The sequence below is a fragment of the Triturus cristatus genome, chromosome 9 (assembly GCF_964204655.1).
Source record: "Triturus cristatus chromosome 9, aTriCri1.1, whole genome shotgun sequence".
In the NCBI taxonomy this organism is placed as follows: Eukaryota; Metazoa; Chordata; class Amphibia; order Caudata; family Salamandridae; genus Triturus; species Triturus cristatus.
In genome coordinates this window covers 1,105,169,185-1,105,190,161 of record NC_140592.1, presented here as the reverse complement: position 1 = coordinate 1,105,190,161, position 20,977 = coordinate 1,105,169,185, and the positions used below count along the sequence as shown (strand labels likewise).

Below are 20,977 nucleotides of genomic sequence, written 5' to 3'. Positions count from 1 at the left end.
GGAATTCTGTTCAGACTCAGTCTCTGAAATGAAAGTCAAAATCTTCCAGCAGAGTAAGACTCGAAGCTGCTGACGGGCTGAACTTCGTAATGCCAGATTCCTTCTCTGTAATGTTTTGCTCATCAAGTTTTCTCAGTGGGATGAAACCTTTTTTTTTTTTTTTTGTTTGATTTTTTGCATCTTTAATTGTGACCTCCCTGGGCACATCTCCGCACACTGTCCCAGTTCTTTGAAGGTGGACAAAATGACTGAGTTCCAACATATACAAAGCGCTCAAAATGTTTCTCCTGGTCCGTCCCGTAATCCCTAGCTGCTCAGGTTAGATTTCTCAACACTTTGTCTCTCTACAGCCAGGTATTCTGTAGGGTCCAGTCTTTTTGTGGTCATCTGAACGATCTTGAAATCAGGACTTTGACTGATTTTTGTGTCCCCAAAGCAGACAAACAGGAGGCTAGCGACTTGACTCTTGGTGCAGTTCCTGTCCCTGGCTGCCAGCAGGATTCAGGATTCTCTTTCTTGCTGCAGCAGCCAGGAGTCTTTTTTCAGCAAGTGCTGTCATCTTATACTGGAGTTTTCCTAGGCCCAGTAATGTTCTCAAAGGTGGTGGCTAAGGTGTCTAAGATTCATCAATGCACTAGGCAGACACTGGAGAAATTCTACCACCAAATATTAACTATTTTCTTTCCTATTCCTCATCTTGGAGATCCCATAAAAGGAGATCACCTCACGGCCATTAATCTGGGGAGCGTCCTGAAAAAGCCCTTAAAAAGACCGCTCATGGGTCTCGTGGGCGCAGTCCCTCAAAATCTCCTCAAAAACATGGAAAGGAGAGGAGGGGACATGCTTCAGGGGATAAAACAGCGAAAAAGGCGAGTTCTGAGCTGCCTAAGACACCCCCTCGGGTCAGGCAGTCCTTCCAAAAAGCCCTCTTCAGTGCCTCCTAGACGTCGACAAAATCATCGTCGACGGTGCCGTCGACGAAGAAACAACCTCTGGTGTTGACGTAGATTGAAGTTCGCCTGTTGCCGAAGAAAGCCTCAACGTGCACAGCGTAGTTGGAAACTCTTCGACGAAGGTTTTGTCACCGTCGACGAAGGTTTGGACGCCGGTATCATCATCATCATCATCGACGGCGACACAAACAGCGGTAACGTCGACGACAACGACGGTAATGTTGTCGTTGACGGTGGTTAAACCATCGCTGATGATGTTCAATTTACCGCCGATGGATGCAGCATCAACAACTGTTGTCGTCGGCGAGCTTGTCGACGGGCCCGTCGATGAGGGAAAAAACACCGGACAGAACAGAGAAGATTAGAACAAGGTGAATTACACCTGAAATTACATCACCTAGCAATGTTACACCTCTTTTGCCATCTCACCTGTTGGAAAAGCAGGATTTTGAGGAAGAAGATGAGGGGCCTTATGGCTATGCGAGTACCCCTTCCCAGCTGCACGTTAAGTGTCAAGAGGATGATTTTGACGAAGAATATGGTGAATATCAAGGCAATCCTCCTCAGGGAGAATACCATCAGAATTATCAGGAGGAAGTAGTTTGCTCGCTGTCCTCTTTATTAACGGACCTGCAGTTCATGTTGGCTGACTACAGGAAGAGATTTCCACCAACTCCTGTATCTCAGGAAATGCCATCAGTAGTTCTGGTCTACTCCAAAGAGAGATCAAGCTGTTCTGGCTGAACCCTTACAGAGATCACCTCCATCAATCCCCCAACAAGATCCGGGTTCTACGGATGATGATCAGGAGGAAGGAGAACTTAGAGATCCAAATAGAGTATGGGAGGACTACCTCATTCCCACGCCTTCTTCTTCTCCGGTACCTACTGACTCACCACCAGAGGATATTGGTGGTTTCCATAACTTGCTGGAGAGAGCTCCAAAAAGATTTGATCTGCCAATGCCGGCTACCCTAACGGAATGTTTCTTATATGATTTTAAGGAACCATACAGAAAGTCAGTGGGGGCTATCCCGATTATAAGTCATGTATGGGAGGAAGGAGTCCAGGTCATGAGAACACTACCGACAGTGACACCAGTACTAGCTAGGTTGGAGAAGAAATACAAGGCTCCAGCCTGTTTGGTGGGCCATCCTGAATCAGATTTGGTTATTTCCCAGGCAGATCAACAAAAATCCAAAAACCCTTCGCCACCCATTACAAAACCTCCTGTTAGAGAAGGCAGGCACCTAGATAACACCGGTGAGCGTTTTTCGTCAATGTCAGCTCTGTTGGTCAGAGCGGCTAATGCCCTTGCCATATTGAGCGGATATCAAAGACAGATGTGGTGTGACCTGGCTCCGTATGTGGATCAGCTTCCTGAAGAGAGTAAGCCAGAAGTGAAAAATATTCTGCAAAGGGAGAGAGCTTCTGCAGAAATGATAGATTGTCCGATGGATATCGCAACTACAGCTTTCAGATCGCTGCTGGGCACAGCGGTTTTGCGCCGTCAAGAATGGCTCCGAGCCAAGTCATTTAGATTGGAGGTTCAAAATAAGATCCTGGACCTTCCTTTCGATAGAGAGGCTTTATTTGGGAAGCACATGATGATGCGCTGCAAGATATCAAGGATACCAATAAAGCAAAGGCTTTAGGGACACTCCAGTATCGGAAAGTGCCCTTTAGAAGAGCTAAAGGAAAGGGCCTTTCATCCTACAGGGGAGGATTTCAACAGTATAGATAACCCATCATATGCTACATCTTCCCAGCCGTAACGTCAACAGTACATTCAACGACAGCAGTAGTCAGGGGCGTATTCTAAATCTGCCCCCAGAGGTAGAACAGGACGTCAAGGAAAGGACACCTCACAACGTCAATGACTAGCTTCAGGCTCCAGCTATTTTTATTCCCACCTTTCCAGAAGTTCCCCTGGGGGGCAAAATTTATTTTCACCTTCACAAGTGGCAGAAGATAACTTTGGACCGATGGGCCCTCAATCTAATACAATTTGGCCATACATTGGAGTTTCTCCAGATCCCTCCATGTACTGCATCAGGACGCCAGGAGGCAAAACATCTACATCTCCTGCGTTTGGAGATTCTTATAATGCTCCGAAAAGGAGCAATAGAACTAGTGCCGATCTCCCAGAGAGGGAACGGATTTTACTTACTGGTTCGCAAGAACTTACGTCAATGGCGTCCGATCCTGGATTTGAGAATTCTAAACACTTATCTCAAAAAGCAGTCCTTCCGCATCGTTTCCCTTTAGGACATTCTGTTGCTCCTAAACCCAGGGGATCATATGACCACCTTAGACTTACGAGATGCATATTTTCACATCCCCATCCATCCCTTCCACAGGCAGTACCTTCGATTTGTCGTAGCCGGAAGCCATTACCAGTCTAAGGTACTGCCATTTGGCCTCAAGTCAGCCCCAAGAATTTTCACAAAATGTCTGGCTCCAGTAGCAGCTTTTCTGAGGAAGCAAAGACATCAGGTGTTTCTGTACCTGGACGATTGGTTGATCAAAGCACCTTCACACACAGCTACTCAGTCGTCCAAGGTGGCATGTGCAAGACGGTTTGCCAAAGTAGGCCTTACTCTGAACGAGGAAAAAGCGTCTCTCCGTCCATCCAAGACCATTACTTTCTTAGGGGCAATTCTGGACACCACAATAAACAAAGCGTTTCCTTCTCTCGAGAGACAAAAGAAACTGATCTCACTCTCCCAAGCATTCACAAAATAATTCTCTTTCAGTGCAACGTTACAAGTCACTCCTGGCGGCAATGTCATCATGCATCCCTCTCGTCCCCTTCTGCCGGTTATGGACGCGTCCATTGCAGGAGGAGCTGGATCGGCTATGGCGTCAAACAGTAGGTTCCTTCGAGGATGTTACGCCAGGCATGATCCAGGCCGTGTCTTGGTGGACCCTACGTCAAAATATTTATGTCGGTCTTTCTTTTCTCACCATGCGGGCTCCACAGGTGATCAGCACCGATGCTTCCCTGGAATGTTGTCAAGACCAGCAACTTCACATCAATTTACTGGAGCTAAGGGCAGTGAGATTAGCATTGCTGGTATTTCTGCCGAGGATAAGGAACTCGACTGTGGTGATCAGGACGGACAGCACAACTGCAATGCATTATCTCAACAAGCAGGGCGGCACAAGATCTCTCCCCCTGTTTCAGGAGACCCAGAGCATCTGGAGATGGGCTGTTCAAAACGGAATGTCGCTGAAGGCAGAACACCTTCCGGGGGATCAAAATGTCAAGGTAGACACAAGCCGACTCAAGTCAACCTGCCACGAGTGGGAGATCCATCAGGGAACCCTAGACGGCATCTTTCTAAAATGGGTCAAACCAACAGGACCTCTTTGCGACAGGTCAGAACAAGAACTGCCGTTTCTCTGCAAGTTGGCGTCGCCAGCCGGGATCCTGGGAGAATGCATGTTTGATGGATTGGTCAGGCGTCTTTGCCTACGCCTTTCCATCGATTCCCCTCCTACCACGACTAATGTAGATCAAGAGAGAGCCATGCAGGATAATCCTGATATCCTCATGGTGGTCCAGACAACATTGGTACACATAGCTTCTCCTTCTTTCGGAGACACAACCTATTCTCCTTCAACCCATTACATCTCTCCTAACAATGTCACTGGGACAATTGCTACATCCAGATCCCAACTCACTACGTTTAGCAGCATGGCTCCTGAACCCTGTGAATTTCAACATCTAGAACTCCCATCTGAATGCAGGAATATGCTCTCAAATGCCAGCGTACAGAGTACGAATAAGACGTACAAGATGAAATGGAGAAGATTCTGTTTATGGTGCCCGGATTCCAATGCTCATCCTCTAAGATCCGCATTCTTCTATTAGCAAAATGTGGATTAGCACATGCGTCAATAAAAGTCCTTCTAGCTGCTATATCCTATTTCAGGAGGACATCCTCCGGACCATCGGTATGGTCGGAGAGAATCGTAAAACAGTTCATGAAAAGATTATTTCGTACTTTTCCTCCGGTTAAGCCTCTGTCACCACTCTGGCAGCTTAATATAGTATTATCACAACTCATGAATCATCTCTTTGAACCCATTCATAGAGCGGACCTTAAGTTCCTTTCTTGGAAGGTGGCGCTTCTTCTGGTGCTGATATCGGTCAGGAGAGTTGCGGAGATTCAGGCCCTGACCATACATAACCGTTGCTGCAGTTTAGAGGGGATTGAATGGTCCTTCGTACTAATCCAACGTTTATACCCAAAGTACCATCAGACTTTCACTTGTATGAACCTCATATTATCTCAACAAGCAGGGCGGCATATTAACCTCATATATATCAAGAGGTTCTTCCCTCAACCGACTACTGCAGCGGAAATGACTCCTCAGTCGCTGGATATCCAGCATTGCATTAAATTGTATCTACAAAGAACAAAACTGTTCGCAAATCGTCACAGCTGTTTGTGTCTTTCAGTGCGCCGTGAAAGAGCTATCCTCTTTCCAAAAGGGGGATTGCTCAACAGATCTTGTGGGCAATCCAGTATTGCCATGAAGCAGCAGGGAAACCTCTGGGAGCATGGGTGCGTGCTCATTCAACGAGAGCAGTATCTACATCCACTGCGTTGTTTGCTGGAATACCTATCCAGGATATATGCAGGGCTGCTACCTGGAAGAGTACACACAACTTCACCAGGATGCAGCTGCTAACAATGATGTGGCAGTTGGACAGGGGGTGCTGAGGAACCTTTTCCATTGACAGTGAGCTCTCTCCTTCATCCCTCCTTCCTTTATACTGTAAGAACGTGCACATTTTAATTTAGATGCATTTCTCATTGTGTAGAGGTTTATAATATGGTGGTTACCCAAAGAAGTGTTTATTCTATATGATGTTTAGAATGATAGATGTTAAGCATGGAGTAGTTGGGGGCTATGGTTTTTATTTTTCAAGTAAAACTATTCTTCCCTACAGGTTGACAGTCTAGAGCACACTTTTGCATGCATTCATGTAGATGCAGAATAATATGTGCTACAGGCTGCTAGCTAATCTGATTCAAGCATGTGAATCTATGAAAATTCCAATACTGGAGTAAGGAAACCAGTTACTTACCTGTAACTGTAGTTCTCCAGTATTTGAAGCTTTCATAGATTCACATGCGACCCGCCCTCCTCCCCTGAGAGGCTCACCTTTTGGATTTTATACAGGGTTGTCTTGGGCACAAGTGCTCGGAAAATCTGAAGGTTTAAGGTGCTCTCAGGAGTGTTCTAGAGGGTGAAGGGTCCTGATTGGTTCAAGAATTATTTTGGTCTCTTTTACAAAACAAGAGTTATGGGTTGCAAAACTGAAATGTGCCTAGACCTTTTTTCTGCTTTGAATTGATTTAAGCATGCTTTTTTGATGTACGGGGGACTACTATCTCAATGACAGGGAATGGTTCAAGCATGTGAATCGATGAAAGCTTCCAATACTGGAGAACTACAGTTACAGGTAAGTAACTTGTTTTCATCTAGCATGTATAATGTCCTAGATATCGTGAAAGAAAATGTAGTCCTTTTTAGGACATGGAGATGAGGATAATCCAGCTCTGCACCTCTGAGGGATCCCACCCAGGATCATTGGCATAAGAGACTACGTTGGGTATAAGCATATGTTTTTTTGTTGGCTCAAGTTGATACAATTAACAAATAATGTGCAAGATAGAAGTGTTTGTCAAAGGCAAAGGATATATATATATATATATCACCACCGCCACCACCACCACCGCCACCACCACCACCACCCAGTTTGAGCCCAGCCATATGCAAATCAGTCGTGACCATGTACCTCATGGGAACAGTCCAGCCAGAACTGCCAAGCCATGTCTTCCCTGGACCGGAATCAAGCATCCTAGGACCGGGTTCGGGGTTTCACCCCTCTTCAGCCAGGATAGCTTGATTCCAGTGGCATGGAGAGCACGGGACTCGCGTCTGAGCATACCCGTTCCACTCGGGGTGACAAATGCAAAAACAACAGTTGATGGACAGAATGCAGAACAATGTCATACACTCACCCCGGTACAGAGATCTGGGCCTAAATCCATCGTTTTTTTGCTCATTGGGTGAATGTTTTGCCAATGTGCAACATTCCGTACATCATCTTGTGTGTTTTGCTGTTCGCCCTATGTGGGGAGGGTATGCCCAGACGTGGGTCCCGTGCTCACTACGCCACTGGAGTCAAGCTATCCTGGCTGAAGAGGGGTGAAACCCCGAAACCGGTCCTAGGATGCTTGATTCCGGTCCAGGGAAGACATGGCTTGGCAGTTCTGGCTAGAGTGTTCCCATGAGGCACAGGGTCAAGACTGATTTGCATATGGTCATATCTGAACTGGGGTGGCGTGGTGAGCAAGATAACGATGGATTAAACCCAGATCTGTGACTGGGGCTGAATGTTTTGCCAATATGCAACATTCCGTCCATCATCTTGTGTGTTTTGATATATATATATATATATATATATATATATATATATATATTCACTTAAAAAACCATAGGTTTCACACATGTTATAGTTAGCTGGACATTTCACTCGTAAAAAACCAATGAAATTCCCCCGTTATAGTTGGTGCAGGCAACTATAACTCACGCGACCGCAATCCTCTGCTGATGACGTCCGATATTACATCACTGTATTTAGACACTTATTTACCCATGTCTTCTTCCATTAATCTTTAGCTATACATATATTACAAATATTTATTTTTCATAAAGACACATATGTCATCAGTGATGTAATATCTGACGTCATCAGCAGAGGATTGCGGTCGCGTGAGTTATAGTTGCCTGCACTAACTATAACGGGGGAATTTCATTGGTTTTTTACGAGTGAAATGTCCAGCTAACTATAACATGTGTGAAACCTATGGTTTTTTAAGTGAATTTGCAAGGTTTTTTAAATGCTAATTCGTAACTATAACGTGTGTGAAACCTATGGTTTTTTCAGTGAATTTGTACGTTTTTTTAAATGCTAAGTTATGTATTCATTAATTTTTTGAAAAATCGCGAGGTGCGCGCACGGTGCACTTTGCACACTGTGCGCGCGCTGTGGGCACTCGGTTCGCAGTGCGTGCCGTGTGCGCACGGTGCGCGCGTATAGATATTGATATGCTTTTAAATGCTATTTTCTCAGGAAATACTGAACCGCTTTACACCAGACCGGCAAAAGGCACTTCCTTGACCTTATGGCTACCTCTGCCAAATTCCACGTACTTCTGTTCAGCCGTTCGGGCTGTAGCTGCGACTAAAGGTCCTATGGAAAAATGCATGGGGGAAAACGCGTTTTGGGACCCCCCCTTTTTTCTCGGCCCCCGCTTGACGAATCACCCCGAGACTTTCAAGGTAGGAGCTGAACGGAGCGCCCCATTAGTTTTGAAAATTTCGCGAGGATTCGTCAACTGGCGCCAAAGTTATTCAAAATAGAATTTTGAGATTTCCTATGGAAACTAGGTTGTAACTATAACTATCTACTGGCGACCGCCAGTAGATTATATATATATATATAGATATAGATATAGATATAGATATAGATATATATATATATATATATATAATTTGTTTTAAGAGCAGAACATAAACAGTATTATTAAAAGCACTTACAGAAGAAGATGAGTAGGACAAAGAAGCACGAAACAAGAGAACATGCTATTTTCTGTATCTTTAACTGTATCTTTGATAGTTACTAGGACCAAGGAAGCCCTGGTTTGGTGAACTAAGTAGCTTCAAGGACTCTTGGGAGTTTTAGTCCTTGTGTTGTAATGTGGTAATTGAGCTGCTGAGCAAAATAAAAGAAGATAGCATGCGTAATCAATCAATCAATCAAAACATTTGTAAAGCGCGCTACTCACCCGTGAGGGTCTCAAGGTGCTAAAGGGGGGGGGGGGGGGGAGTAGGCAGCTACTGGTCAAACAGCCATGTCTTAAGGCGTCTCCTGAAGGCTAGCAGGTTCTGGGTCATACGTATATGGGGGGGAAGGGTGTTCCACGTCTTAGCAGCGAGGTGAGAGAAGGATCTGCCGCCGGTGGTTGTTCGGCGGATGCGTGGGACGGTAGCAAGTGCGAGGTTGGCGGAGCGCAGTTGGCGGTTTGGGGTGTGGAAGGACAGTCGTTCATTGAGGTATGCTGGTCCGTCGTTGTGGAGTGCTTTGTGTGCGTGGCTTAGGAGTTTGAAAGTGATCCTCTTGTTGACCGTGAGCCAGTGCAGGTCTCGTAGGTGGGTGGTGATTTGGCTGTGGCGGTGGAGTCTGAGGGTGAGGCGTGCGGAGGCGTTCTGTATGCGCTGGAGTCTCTTCTGGAGTGTAGCCAATGTTCCTGCGTAGAGTGCGTTGCTGTAGTCTAGCCTGCTGCTGACGAGTGCCTTGGTAACTGTTCTCCTGGTTTCGGTGGGGATCCATTTGTAGATTTTCCGGAGCATTCAGAAGGTATTGAAGCAGGAGGAGGAGACGGCGTTGACTTGCTAGGTCATGGTGAGTGTTGAGTCCAGGATGAACCCCAGGTTGTGTGCGTGGTTAGTGGGGGTCGGGGCAGCTCCCAGCACGGTCAGCCACCAGGAGTCGTCCCAGGCGGAGGGGGTGGAGCCGAGAATGAGGACCTCCGTCTTGTCAGAGTTCAGTTTCAGGCAGCTGGTCTTCATCCATTCTGCGACGGCCTTCATTCCCACTTGGAGGTTGGATTTGGCGATGGCCGGGTCTTTGGTGAGGGAGAGGATCAGCTGCGCGTCGTCGGCGTATGAGACGATGTTGAGGTGGTGATGTCAGACGATGTTGGTGAGCGGTGCCATGTAGATGTTAAAGAGGGTTGGGCTGAGGGATGATCCTTGGGGTACGCCGCAGCTGATCGTGGTCACTTCGGATCGGTACGGGGGAGGTGGACTTTTTGGGTTCTGCCGCTGAGAAAAGAGGTGATCCAGTCCAGGGTTTTGCCTTGGATCCCTGCGCCGTGGAGGCGTGTGCGAAGGGTGTGGTGGCAGACTGTGTCGAACGCGGCCGAGAGGTCCAGGAGGATGAGGGCCGCGGTCTCGCCCTTGTCTAGTATGGTCCTGATGTCGTCAGTGGCGGCGATGAGGGCGGTCTCGGTGCTGTGGTTGCCATGGAAAGCCGGATTGGGAGGAATTCAGGACGTTGTTCTCCTCCAGGAAGGTGGTCAGTTGTCTGTTGGCGGCCTTCTCGATGACTTTTGCCAGGAACGAGAGCAGGGAGATGGGTCGGAAGTTCTTGAGGTCCATTGGGTCTGCTGTGGGTTTCTTGAGGAGGGCATTGATTTTGGCGTGTTTCCAGCTCTCTGGGAAGGTGGAGGTCTCGAAGGAGCCGTTGATGATCTTTTGAAGCTGGGGTGCGATGATGGTGCTCGCCTTGTTGTAGATGTGGTGGGGGCAGGGGTCGGAAGGTTAGCCGGAGTGGATGGTGTTCATGATTCTGGCGGTTTCTTCGTCGTTGACGCTGTTCCAGGTGAGCAGGAGGTCGGTGTGATCGGTGGGTGTTGGTGCAGGGGAGTCGGCGTCTGTTGTTTGCGTTTGGGTGTTGAAGCCAGTCAGTCAAATAATCTTTATTTCGGTCAAAGACCATCAAAGATACAAAATTTCACACATATCAATATCAAATACACAAGAATAAAAACAGGAGTAAAAAATGACTGTAGAAATTAATTACAATTAAAAAGTAGGGTAAAATAAAAATTTCCAGGGTTAACAGCAGGAAAAGAAGGACACATAATTTTATATGAAAGTTTTTCTCCTACGCCACATAGCATTAATAAAACGTGAGACCGAGAAAACTATGGGCGTGGAGGTGTTAGTGTGTAATATACTAAGTGCCTGTTTGTAATTTCTAACCCCAAGATTTCTGCAAGGTGGGACGAGCCAGCGATGTCGTATCAATTTGTACCCTTTACAAAAGAAGAATACATGGGCGACAGACTTTTCCTTGGCGCCACAGGCCGGGCATACCATGAGTTTGTTATTCGACCATTTATGGGAGAAAGCCCTTAATGGGAGTGTACCGTATCTAAACTGTAAATACAGTTTTCTCGCAGAAGACGGCACAATCTCGTCAAGGAATGGCTCTACTTTATAATATGTTTTATGGTTAAAGTAGACCAGTGTTAGTGAACCCAACCCAGGATTGCAGAGAGTAGTCGAAATACTATGGGTACGATGTAGGTTGACCAAATCGACACAAGACATCTCAGCACAGAAAGAGGCAGGATTGGACCAGAGACCTGGGATGCCTAATTTCGCACTTACATTCTTTATGTGGGTGAACCAGGGCAATTTATGGGTACCCGCTAGTGATAACAGCTCTTGGATCTCTAGTCTAAAGTGAAGCAATTCGGGAGTTACCCAGAGTCTTCGCCAGAACAGTAAAGGTCGTAGGGAGACAAGTTCTTCAATAGGTCTGATGCCCAAGTCCATTCTAATGGGAATAAGGGGGGTGCTCGAGGGTAGAGCCAGCAGCGATCTGAAGAATGCATTTTCAGTCTTGGAGATGTCAGAGATCGTGGAGTGGCCCCACAATTATTATAGCGTTAAATAAGTAGCAAAGATATGTGACCCAAATAGCCACTTGATCCTTGTAGAGGTCGCCAGGGATATTATCAAGCCCTGGCGCCTTTCCAGCAGGAAGCCTTTTTATGGCTGATTCAACCTCTAATAGAGTAACTCTAAGATGGTAGGCTTCAGTAGATGTGTAAGTGGGGCTGGCTAGGGAGCATACAGACATGGTCTCAACAATCTGCGATGGAGGATAAGAAGAAGATTTGGGAATAGGATGGGAGATAGTAGGAGGGGAATACAAGGATTGATAATGTTCAATCCAATTCTCTGGGGCGATATTGGGGTCATCTGCTTTGCGGCCATCCCTACTTCCATTTCTAACTATTTGCCAAAATTCCCTCATGTCTCGTTTGCCCAGTGCGGATTTTATGTCCTCCCATTTACTTTTGTCCCAGTTCAGCTTGGCCTCATTTAGCACTGACTTGTAGTGCAGTCTCTGTTGCCTTATCAACGGTCTGTCCATGGATTTAATGGCAGCAAACAGTGCCCCCTTTGCGGACTTGCAGTTATGGTCAAACCAGTTGAGGGGTTGCTTGGACTTTCTAGGTTTGAGCAGTGGAGGATTTAATATATCAGCAAGGGAAGACACTAGGTCCAAATGAATGTGATATATCTGCTGGGTAAACAGATCTTTACACTGATCAGAATAGGCAATTAGTTCAGAAAGTGCCTGGGAAGCCACTTGATATAAGATAGCCATTTTTTCTGGAGATCTTTTGACCAGTGGCCGTTTGAGCCTTCTTCTGTCGTTGGAAAGAAGAGGAATGCCGCTAGTAATAGCTCTATCCTCTATGTTTAGACCAGACACGGGGAGGCTTACATCGAGAACAAGGGCATCATGGTCACTGTCGTGGCGGGGAAGAACCTTAAAGTCTATTACCCTGGGCCAAGTCCTAGTCTCTACCATAATGTAGTCGATAAGAGTGGACTGGCCGGGACGATTAAAGGTTGATCTACCCTCCAGATCTGATAAAGAATGGCCATTACAGGCTCTCAAAGAGTGTGCGAGAGTGATGGAATTCCACTGAAGCGCAAGAGGGGACCAGGACTTTATCGGTGGAACTTGGAGGTAAGGGATAGACCAGAGTGAATCCTCCTCTAGGGTAATAGACTCTACAAGACCCGGCAAGGGTTCGTACTGGCAGTTAAGATCACCAGCAATTATCAAAATAGTCTCGCCCTGGACAGTTGGGATAAATTTGTCTAGAGTGTCTAGTAACGGTGATTCTTTACCAGACTGGGTAGGCCGAGAATATACATTAATGAGAGTCAGAGAAGTTTTGGGGGAAAACAAAAGTCTAACACACTGCTTATCAGGAGAAGAGATAGGTACATGAGACACTATACAACCTAGATGTGAGCCAATTAGGATAGACATGCCCCCAAACGGTCTACCCCTCACAGCGGAAGAAGCCAGATTGTTAATGGATAAAAAACCCAACCTGGTAAAATGCTCCGAGAGCCAAGTCTCCTGAAGCAAACAAACATCGAACTGGTCAATGAAGGAACCCCAGTCTGGTGAGCCCATCTTATTACGGAGCCCTGCTACATTCCTTGACAAAAGAGAGAGTTTGTTAGCAATCCCCGAGGCTTCGAGACCATTGATATTTAAAGAACTAGGGGCCACGGGTGCAGGGAGAGAAGGAGATCTGGCCAGGTAATTCACTGGTTTAGTAGTGCCCTTCGCTAATTGAAAACCAGCAAGAGATGGAGATAGAGGATAAGGAAGACCCCCAGGAGGATCAGGCCTGCTCTTAACTGAATTTGGAGCAATCGCAGTGGAATCTCCGTCATAGGCCAAAGAGCCTTGGTGATAACTATCTAGAGGCTGATCGGGTGGCCTAATAAGTCAATCTACATCTTCCAGTGGAGCATAACAATTTGAAACTGGTAAGTTATATAAAGTGGTGTAGTGCTGCAAATTGGGAGGTAGAAACTTTGTGGGCGGAACGCATCTATCGGAATTAAATGGAGGAAAAGGAGCGTCCGTCCTCCAAGGGCGGGGATAATAGAAGTCGAGAGTGTGAGCACAAATTGACGAGGGAGGATCCCTTGTTGTTGGATGTTGAGTTAGTATACTTCGAATAATTGCTGGAGTTCTGAAGTTTATGATCACACAGTCCCCGGGAAGGGACTTGTGTGTGGGACCCACCCAGGCAACCCGCCTGACCAGCAAAATATCGTCAGCCTCACTGTATGGAAATTGCTTGTTTCTAGCCAACCAAAATAAACACTTGTTACGGAGTTCCAGCTGAGATTCTCTATTACCGTGCTTCAGTTCGGGCAACCCTGAAAGTATTAATACATAGGGGGCAGCTTCCGGGGGTAAGTTGATTGTGGGGAGACAAGTTTGTGTTTGCAAAGAACTGGCGCCCCCTGCGTTCTCTAAAGTAGAGGGAAAAAGACTATTAGAAGTGACAGCATGAGGTCTAGTTGTAGTTTCGCTTTGCCTTACTCTTTGAGATGCATTAAGATGAGTAGTGTTATATGAGTTACGGGAAGATGAACCGACCATATCCTGGCCAACAGCTGGGATAACAGCTTGTTTGTTGCTAGAGACTGCAGGATTTAGGGAAGGTCGATCTTGCATCGAATTAGCAACTGCGAGAGGCTGCAAAATCAAGGGGAGAATTGGGTTCTGTATATGCAAAGGCCCTGGAGTTATAATGGAATCTGAATGGGTTGACCTGGATTCCTGGTTCAGATGTACCTGTGGAGTATTGTTAATAAATGTACTATTGTGAAGTTTTGATAAAACAGGAGCAATCTCTTCCCTCACCATCTGTCGACACTGGGCAAGTAGGTCCGTAAGGAGGGCTTGAGCCCAGGGAGGGTAAGACCGAGATTGGGGAGATTTAGAGGGGATAGAGGTCGATCCTTGTACAGGTCTCACTCTGTTTCTTTCCCTTGGACCCCTCCCCCCCCCCCCCCCCCCCCCCCCCCCTGGGGAGCTGATTTTTCGTTCCTAATTTTGGTAATGAATCCCTCAGTGGTAGACACAATATTTGGAAGTGGGGACGGGTCAGAGACAACAAGAACCTCATTTTGATCACAATTAGAGTCAATAGAAATTGGACAGTCATTCGGGGGAGACTGGTTAAAATGGAGACAGTCCGGAGTAATAGAGAGACGCCTCTCAGTCTGTTCAATTTCAGAGGTGACAACTCCAATCGCCTTCTGGAGCATTAAATCAATGGAGGTAGGGAGAGCTAGAGCGGGAGAGTGCAGCTGTAGGCCAGAACGTTTTGCTGCACATGCACGTTTTCCCTGTATACGGGAAGGGGGGACTTTGGGCGCCATCAGAACCAAAATACAACAGTACCTGAATGTAGAGGGAATCGGATCGTTGAGCGTAGGCAGCAAACGTAGATCCAAAGGTGCACAGATCAGAGGGATAGCCCAGCCCAGGCTTCTCCGGGCAAGGACGGGCCCGGGCTTTGCCCGGGCAAGCCCGCGCGCATCCCGCGCTGCGGGAGGCGCTCCTCGCCGTTATGTGCCTCTGGCGCCACCTGATGACGATTCGGCGCGTTTTGCGCTCAGCCCACTGGGTAATGTAGTTCGTGGCCGAGCCGTTCACCTCACGTCAGTGGTGCGGGGAGTAGAGGGATTTTCAGCAGCCCAGAAGGGGAAAAAGATTTGTAGCAACGAAGGGAGAGTCCAGCCATTCCCCTCACAGCTATACGTGTGCTGGTATGGCGCGTCGAAGCTGTTGTAGATGTCAGCGATCTTGCGGTGGAAGAAGGTAGGCAGGGATCCTCGTATCTTTGCCCTCAACTTTCTTTCCCTATGGGTATGAAGTGTTGCATTCCTATTGCAAACAGTTTCAAGATCGAGCACCAGTTGCCCTCATAATCCGTGCACATTATGCAAGCAGGCCAGCGAAAATCTGGTGAATCTATTATGCATCTGCCCATTGCTGTTAAATTAAATAAAAGAACTACTAAAATGTTTGGTGGAGAGATAAAAAATAAAATAAAACTAATATACGCTGCTTGCTGTGTGCTGTATGTTAAGTGGAAAGGATTTCATCATGTCCAGCAGTTTAAGTTTGTAAGTAACTGTCGGAAGCTCCTTTCTGCATTTAGCCACACCAATCCTGGGAACTGTGCAGTAGTCGAACTAAAAAGGAGACATTTTTTTTTTTTATATTTCTCAGTTTTTATTCTAATTATGTGTGATTTGCAATGGTGTAAATAATTTAATGATCTGGGTCTTCATTAAGTTCGATTTTACCTTCTCTACCTTGTTAAAAATAAATTTTGATGCTGATATTGATATGGTTTTAATCAGAAACTTGATCATAATAATGTCTGAATGAATTTTGTTTGCCTAGGTTGATCTTTTTCGGTGGCTATGGGTACTTTCGAGAAGAATCCATCGGGAACTTTGAATTTGATGAAACTTCCTATGGAGTAAGAACAAACTTGGGTTAATATAATTTCTAAATTCAATTTTGTGCCTCCTAGAGTAATAATGTTTTTCGTTTCTAAAGAATGCAGGACCTCCAAGAGGATGGAACAACCATGTGCACATGTTGGACCCGGACACCTTTACTTGGGAGCGGCCCATAACCACGGTACTTTTTTGTTTCAGTTTTAATTTTGGTATTGAATGTTTGACAGTCAGCCTACAGGACCATTAAATAAGCAGCCACTACCCTATTTTCCTCCTCCCCTTTTCCTGTTCATTTCCTTCTTCGCTCTAATCCTTAACTCTATGCACTATTTCACCAGAGCCCAGTTTATATGTGCAACTCTCCAACATTCCTATAGCTGTTAGCTTCATTATATGGACTGAGTTCCATATGGGCTGTAAATTCTTATTAAGGCTCATTGTCACCCCTTCATTCTGAATCTCTTCTATCTGGTGTACTCTCTGAATTCGTCGGTATTTTGGGCATGCAAACCCCCTAAATTTGGTGATTGACTATGTTAACATCCACCTACCAAATCAAATTCAAAGTCTCTTCTTATGTTAGTTAGGGCTCTAAATAGCTTGTTCGAGGCATATGAGCTGTAGATCATATACTATGCTTAGATCGCCATCTGGTGTTGGGCTCGGATGTTTACAGTTTGTTTTGTTCGAAGAGGTCTTTGTAGTCACGAGATAGGTGACTCCTAACGATGACTGTGCGCATGGGCATCGACTCCATCCCCAGATTGTTTTTTTCCGCCATCGGGTTCGGATGTGATCAGTTTCTCCGACATCGGGCTCTGGTGGAGACTTTAGCGGACCACTGGGGAGATCTACGGGAGGGACCAGAACAACACTTAGCGGTGCAGTATCTTCATGTTATGGGACGGGGGAGACACCTGGTTAAATGGTTTGCGGCGGCGCTACGAACACATGCGGCGTTGAGCCTGGGGTTGTTGCGCGGAAAATGGGAGGCGGATCTTGATCGCCCCATGTCCGATAAGGAATGGGAAAGGGTACTACAGGGTCCGAAAAGAGTGCCTTGTAACATGCGATTCCGCCAAATACATTTCTTCATCTTACACAGGGCATACCTCACACCGGCGACCATTAACAGATACTTCCATCGTACAGATGCATGCTGTCCCCGTTGTGCGGAACCGGACATTGGCTTAATTCATATGCTGTGGGGCTGCCCAGTATTGAGCACCTACTGGCAGGCAATACGGGAGGCGCTCCGCACGTGTACAGGACGGGATATCCCCTCCAAGTGGTCAACCTGCTTGCTGCACCTTTTCCACAGACCGCCCTCTTCAAAAGTCGCCTCTAGATTTATAGATCTGGGGATTGTGGTGGCGAAGTGGCTCCTCACTAAGCGCTGGAAGGCAGCTAACTCCCCACATGTGAAGGCATGGCGTGGCTCATTCCTGGTCTGGGCAAAGGCGGAGGAGGTGGCCCTCCGGAGGGAGGAAACATTGGGACTCCGGATGACACCCATAGCATCCCAGTGGGAGGTGATGTTGCAATCCCTGCTGCAATTGGGCGTAGCTGGCACGGAGGACAGTGGGGGTGGGCTGAGAGAGTTGCGTTAGTCGGCAAGGGGCTGGCTCGCCGGGTGGAGTATCGCGGCACAAGGGGCTACAGCTTTGGTAAAGATGGTGCGACACAGGAACACATATGCCACTGTCTGCAGGGCACACTGAATAGGGGATGTGTAGGCTGAGAGGAGGAGACCCAATAGGGGATGGCAGGGGGGGCACTTAGACACATGTTGAGCGCTGCTGTTGTTTTTCTAGTTGTTACTCTGTAGGGGAGATAGCTTCCCGGCTGCAGAGATTGGTTATTGATAAAATAATTGGATGTCTGTTTGTTGGAATTACTGTAGGGAACGGACATAACACTAAGACTGCTACTCTATAGTCGCCTCATAGGGTACGACTTCGAAGCATGTGGTGCATCAGTAAACGTACTCACTGCCATGAGGCCTTTAACATAAGACAGAATTAAATGCTGCCCCCACCGTTACAGATTACTGCAGTTGATTGTACAATATCATGAATGTATGTCGTGCGTTCACTGTAACTGTACACTGCATTGCTCCATAACCTGATGTATATCTTTCGCTACAAAACTCAATAAACAGATTTCTAAATCAAATCGGGTTCGGATGTGATTTTCTGCGCTCGGGGTCGGTATCATCTTCGAACCCCCTACGACGCGCAATCCTTCACCACTCAACCATATTGTTCTCATTCGCGTTCCCCTTTCGACGCGCATCCTCCAACTTCAAATAATCTTCGACCAAGAGCTTCGACCCGGGCCGTTGGGCCTACCCGCACCGGCTGTCGATGGAACGGCCCCATTCCGACACCGAATATACACCTTCGGCACCGAAGCCAAAAACCAAGTCGGTGCCCCACACTTCATTGCCGGCACCGAAGACACCTTCGACGCCGAAAACTACGACGCCGAAGCCACCAAAAGACAAAGCTTCGGAGCCGGATCAGAACAAACTGAAAGCATCGGAGCCGAAACAGGACAAACCAAAAGCTTCGGACCTGAAGAAAATCTCGGATCCGAAAACTCCCTCACCAAAGGTTTCGGAGCCAAAAACACCTACAAAACCTTCACAGCTTAAGCCCGTTAAGGAACACTCTACGGCCAAGCTTCCAGCTCCAGAAACAAGAAATACCACTCAAAGACCTATCTTTTTTTTTTTAGAATCTTTGGATCCAATGCAGAAAACTCTTCATTTTGACCCCGAAACTGGCCAACTCCCACCAAACCTCCTAAGAAACGGAAACTAGACCTCCCAGGGGATTCTCACATACCTCTCAAATGCAAGGACATGGGTACTAACCCTTCTCCCCCTTATATACCTCTCTCTCCTCCTCCTGATCCTAACTTATTTATCTCACCAGCAAACTCACCATCACCTACATTCTCACCTGCACCACAGGATGATGATGATGATGATGATGATGATGGGGATACACTAGTGGAGATGACAACCATAACATACCACAGGACCCAGACCCATGAGATGACAATGATGAAGACCAAGATCTACACAATGACCCTGATCTGTATTCCTCCAGGCCATCATCACCTGATGATAACTTATTAATAGGGCTGCTCATTACCATGGGGTGGAACTAAACACTGATCCCCTAGAAGAGAACTTCTTAGTGGAAACATTTGCACCCTCACAAAAATCCACCCACACCCTGCCCATGCTAAAAGGCATGTTAAAACACACCACAGAAGTATTCAAAGACCCTGTTAGAGCCTGAATACTTACACCAAGGGTGGATAAAAAATATAAAGCAGCTCCCACAGACACAGTGTATATTAAAGGCCAGGTACCTTTAGACTCTCTTGTTGTGTCTAACGCACGCAAGAGGGCTAATTCCCAAGCTACAGGTGACACCCCTCCTCCTGACAAGGAGTCAAAAATTATAGATGCCTCAGGGAAAAGAATTGCGTCGCAGGCTGCTAACCAGGGCCGGACGGCAATGTCGGGCACCGGGCAATCCCCCGGTAGGCTGCCAGGGGTGGGGGCCGGTATTTTGGCAGGGGGCCGGTTTTGTTGCTGGGGCCGATTTACGGTCCGGCGTTAGTCTGAATAAAATAAATCAGAGAAGTTCGCTCAGTACAGAGTAGTCACTCACTAATGCATTAGAGCACTGTCTGTGCACCATTTAATAGGGGGTGGGTCGCGCGCAGCACGCTGATGTCTCTGCTGCCGCGTCTGCGCGGTCTCAGTTCACCAACCTTAGGGAGGGGCGGCTGGTGGTGGTGACATGCACATTGAGGTTCGCGCACACTTTTGACCCGTGACGTGAGGCCAGGTCGAGAGGAGCATTCCAGAACAACTAAGCCAGAGACTGAGGAGGCACAGGCACCCCATAATTGTATCATTTCTAGCCCCTGTCTGCCTGTTCCTCCCTGCTGCAGACTGTCTGCCGCCTGCAGGTGCGTCACTGATGTCGTTTTCATTTTTGGAAAATTGCATTTGCATTCATCAGATTCATCATGGCATTGGCACTGTGGGCTGTGGGCCGGGCCGGGATAAAACAAAAGGTCTAGGTGCACCTGCTGCACCAATTGTAGCTGCGCCCAAGCCCAAGGGGGTTTGCATCGTACGCATGAAGCTAAAACACATATATGTCAGTATAATAATGCAAGGGCATCGTTCACCATATAGTCCATTACCTCATGCACAACCTGTAAATTAACAAAAAATATAGCTTCGATTAGAAATTACGCGACCTCCTGACAAGTGTGGGGCGCCTCAAAATATTCAACCTGAAATGTTCCTAATGTAAGACGAAAATATTTCAATAAAACGAGTAAAAGACAGTTGCAGGCGGCAGCACTATACCACGCCTGCTTAGGTGTTTGCATCCTGGAGAATTAGTATTTTACTGATCCATATGTCAAAAACTCAGCCAGAAATCACACATTCGAGGAGAGCGTCGCTGGTGGAGTACTGTGCTTGCTCTCTATTTACATTCGGGGTCACTCCCAGGTCTCAGACACAGTGTGAGGTCTGAGGTGGTGGGTGGCAGGGCAGCCTTGTTTTAGCAGCAACGGACCGATCCCTGTAGGCTCTAAAGTAAGGCAGCCTGGACTCACTCTCTGTGCAATATTCAGCACAGAAGAGCACCATCCGGTCGCCCCCAGCCCTGCCCAATGAGGACACGCTGACGCTCATCCTGGCAGTTGGGCAATGAGGGGCACTTGTCACAGGTGAGTTGTGCTGTGAATGGGATAAGGTGGTGAGGGATAGGCCAGTACGGCTGCTACCTTACCCAGGGAATAATAACGGCACTTTCTAATGTTGGAAGATTCTCCAAAAGCCTAGACATGATAAACAGGACTCTATACAAATAGTTCGTATTCCTTTTTAACACTGACTTTCTGCATTTTATTACTTTATCAGTCACAGACCATCAAAGCAGCTCCTCCACACATTTTAAAGTGCTTTTACTCGTATGTTTGCTGTTTTAAATGTGCACTGATAAGAGGGAAAAAATG

General features: G+C 47.0%; 1 protein-coding gene across 2 annotated transcripts in view; it reads left to right on the top strand.

Moving 5' to 3' along the window:
• Positions 1-20,977, top strand: part of KLHDC2 (kelch domain containing 2) — a 141,661-nt gene that overhangs the window by 48,831 nt on the left and 71,853 nt on the right. For both annotated transcript variants that reach the window (XM_085627009.1, XM_085627008.1), the window contains exons 5-6: positions 15,858-15,936; positions 16,017-16,100. In XM_085627009.1, the coding sequence (XP_085483135.1) occupies positions 15,858-15,936; positions 16,017-16,100 (163 nt within the window). The remainder of the gene's footprint in view (positions 1-15,857; positions 15,937-16,016; positions 16,101-20,977) is intronic.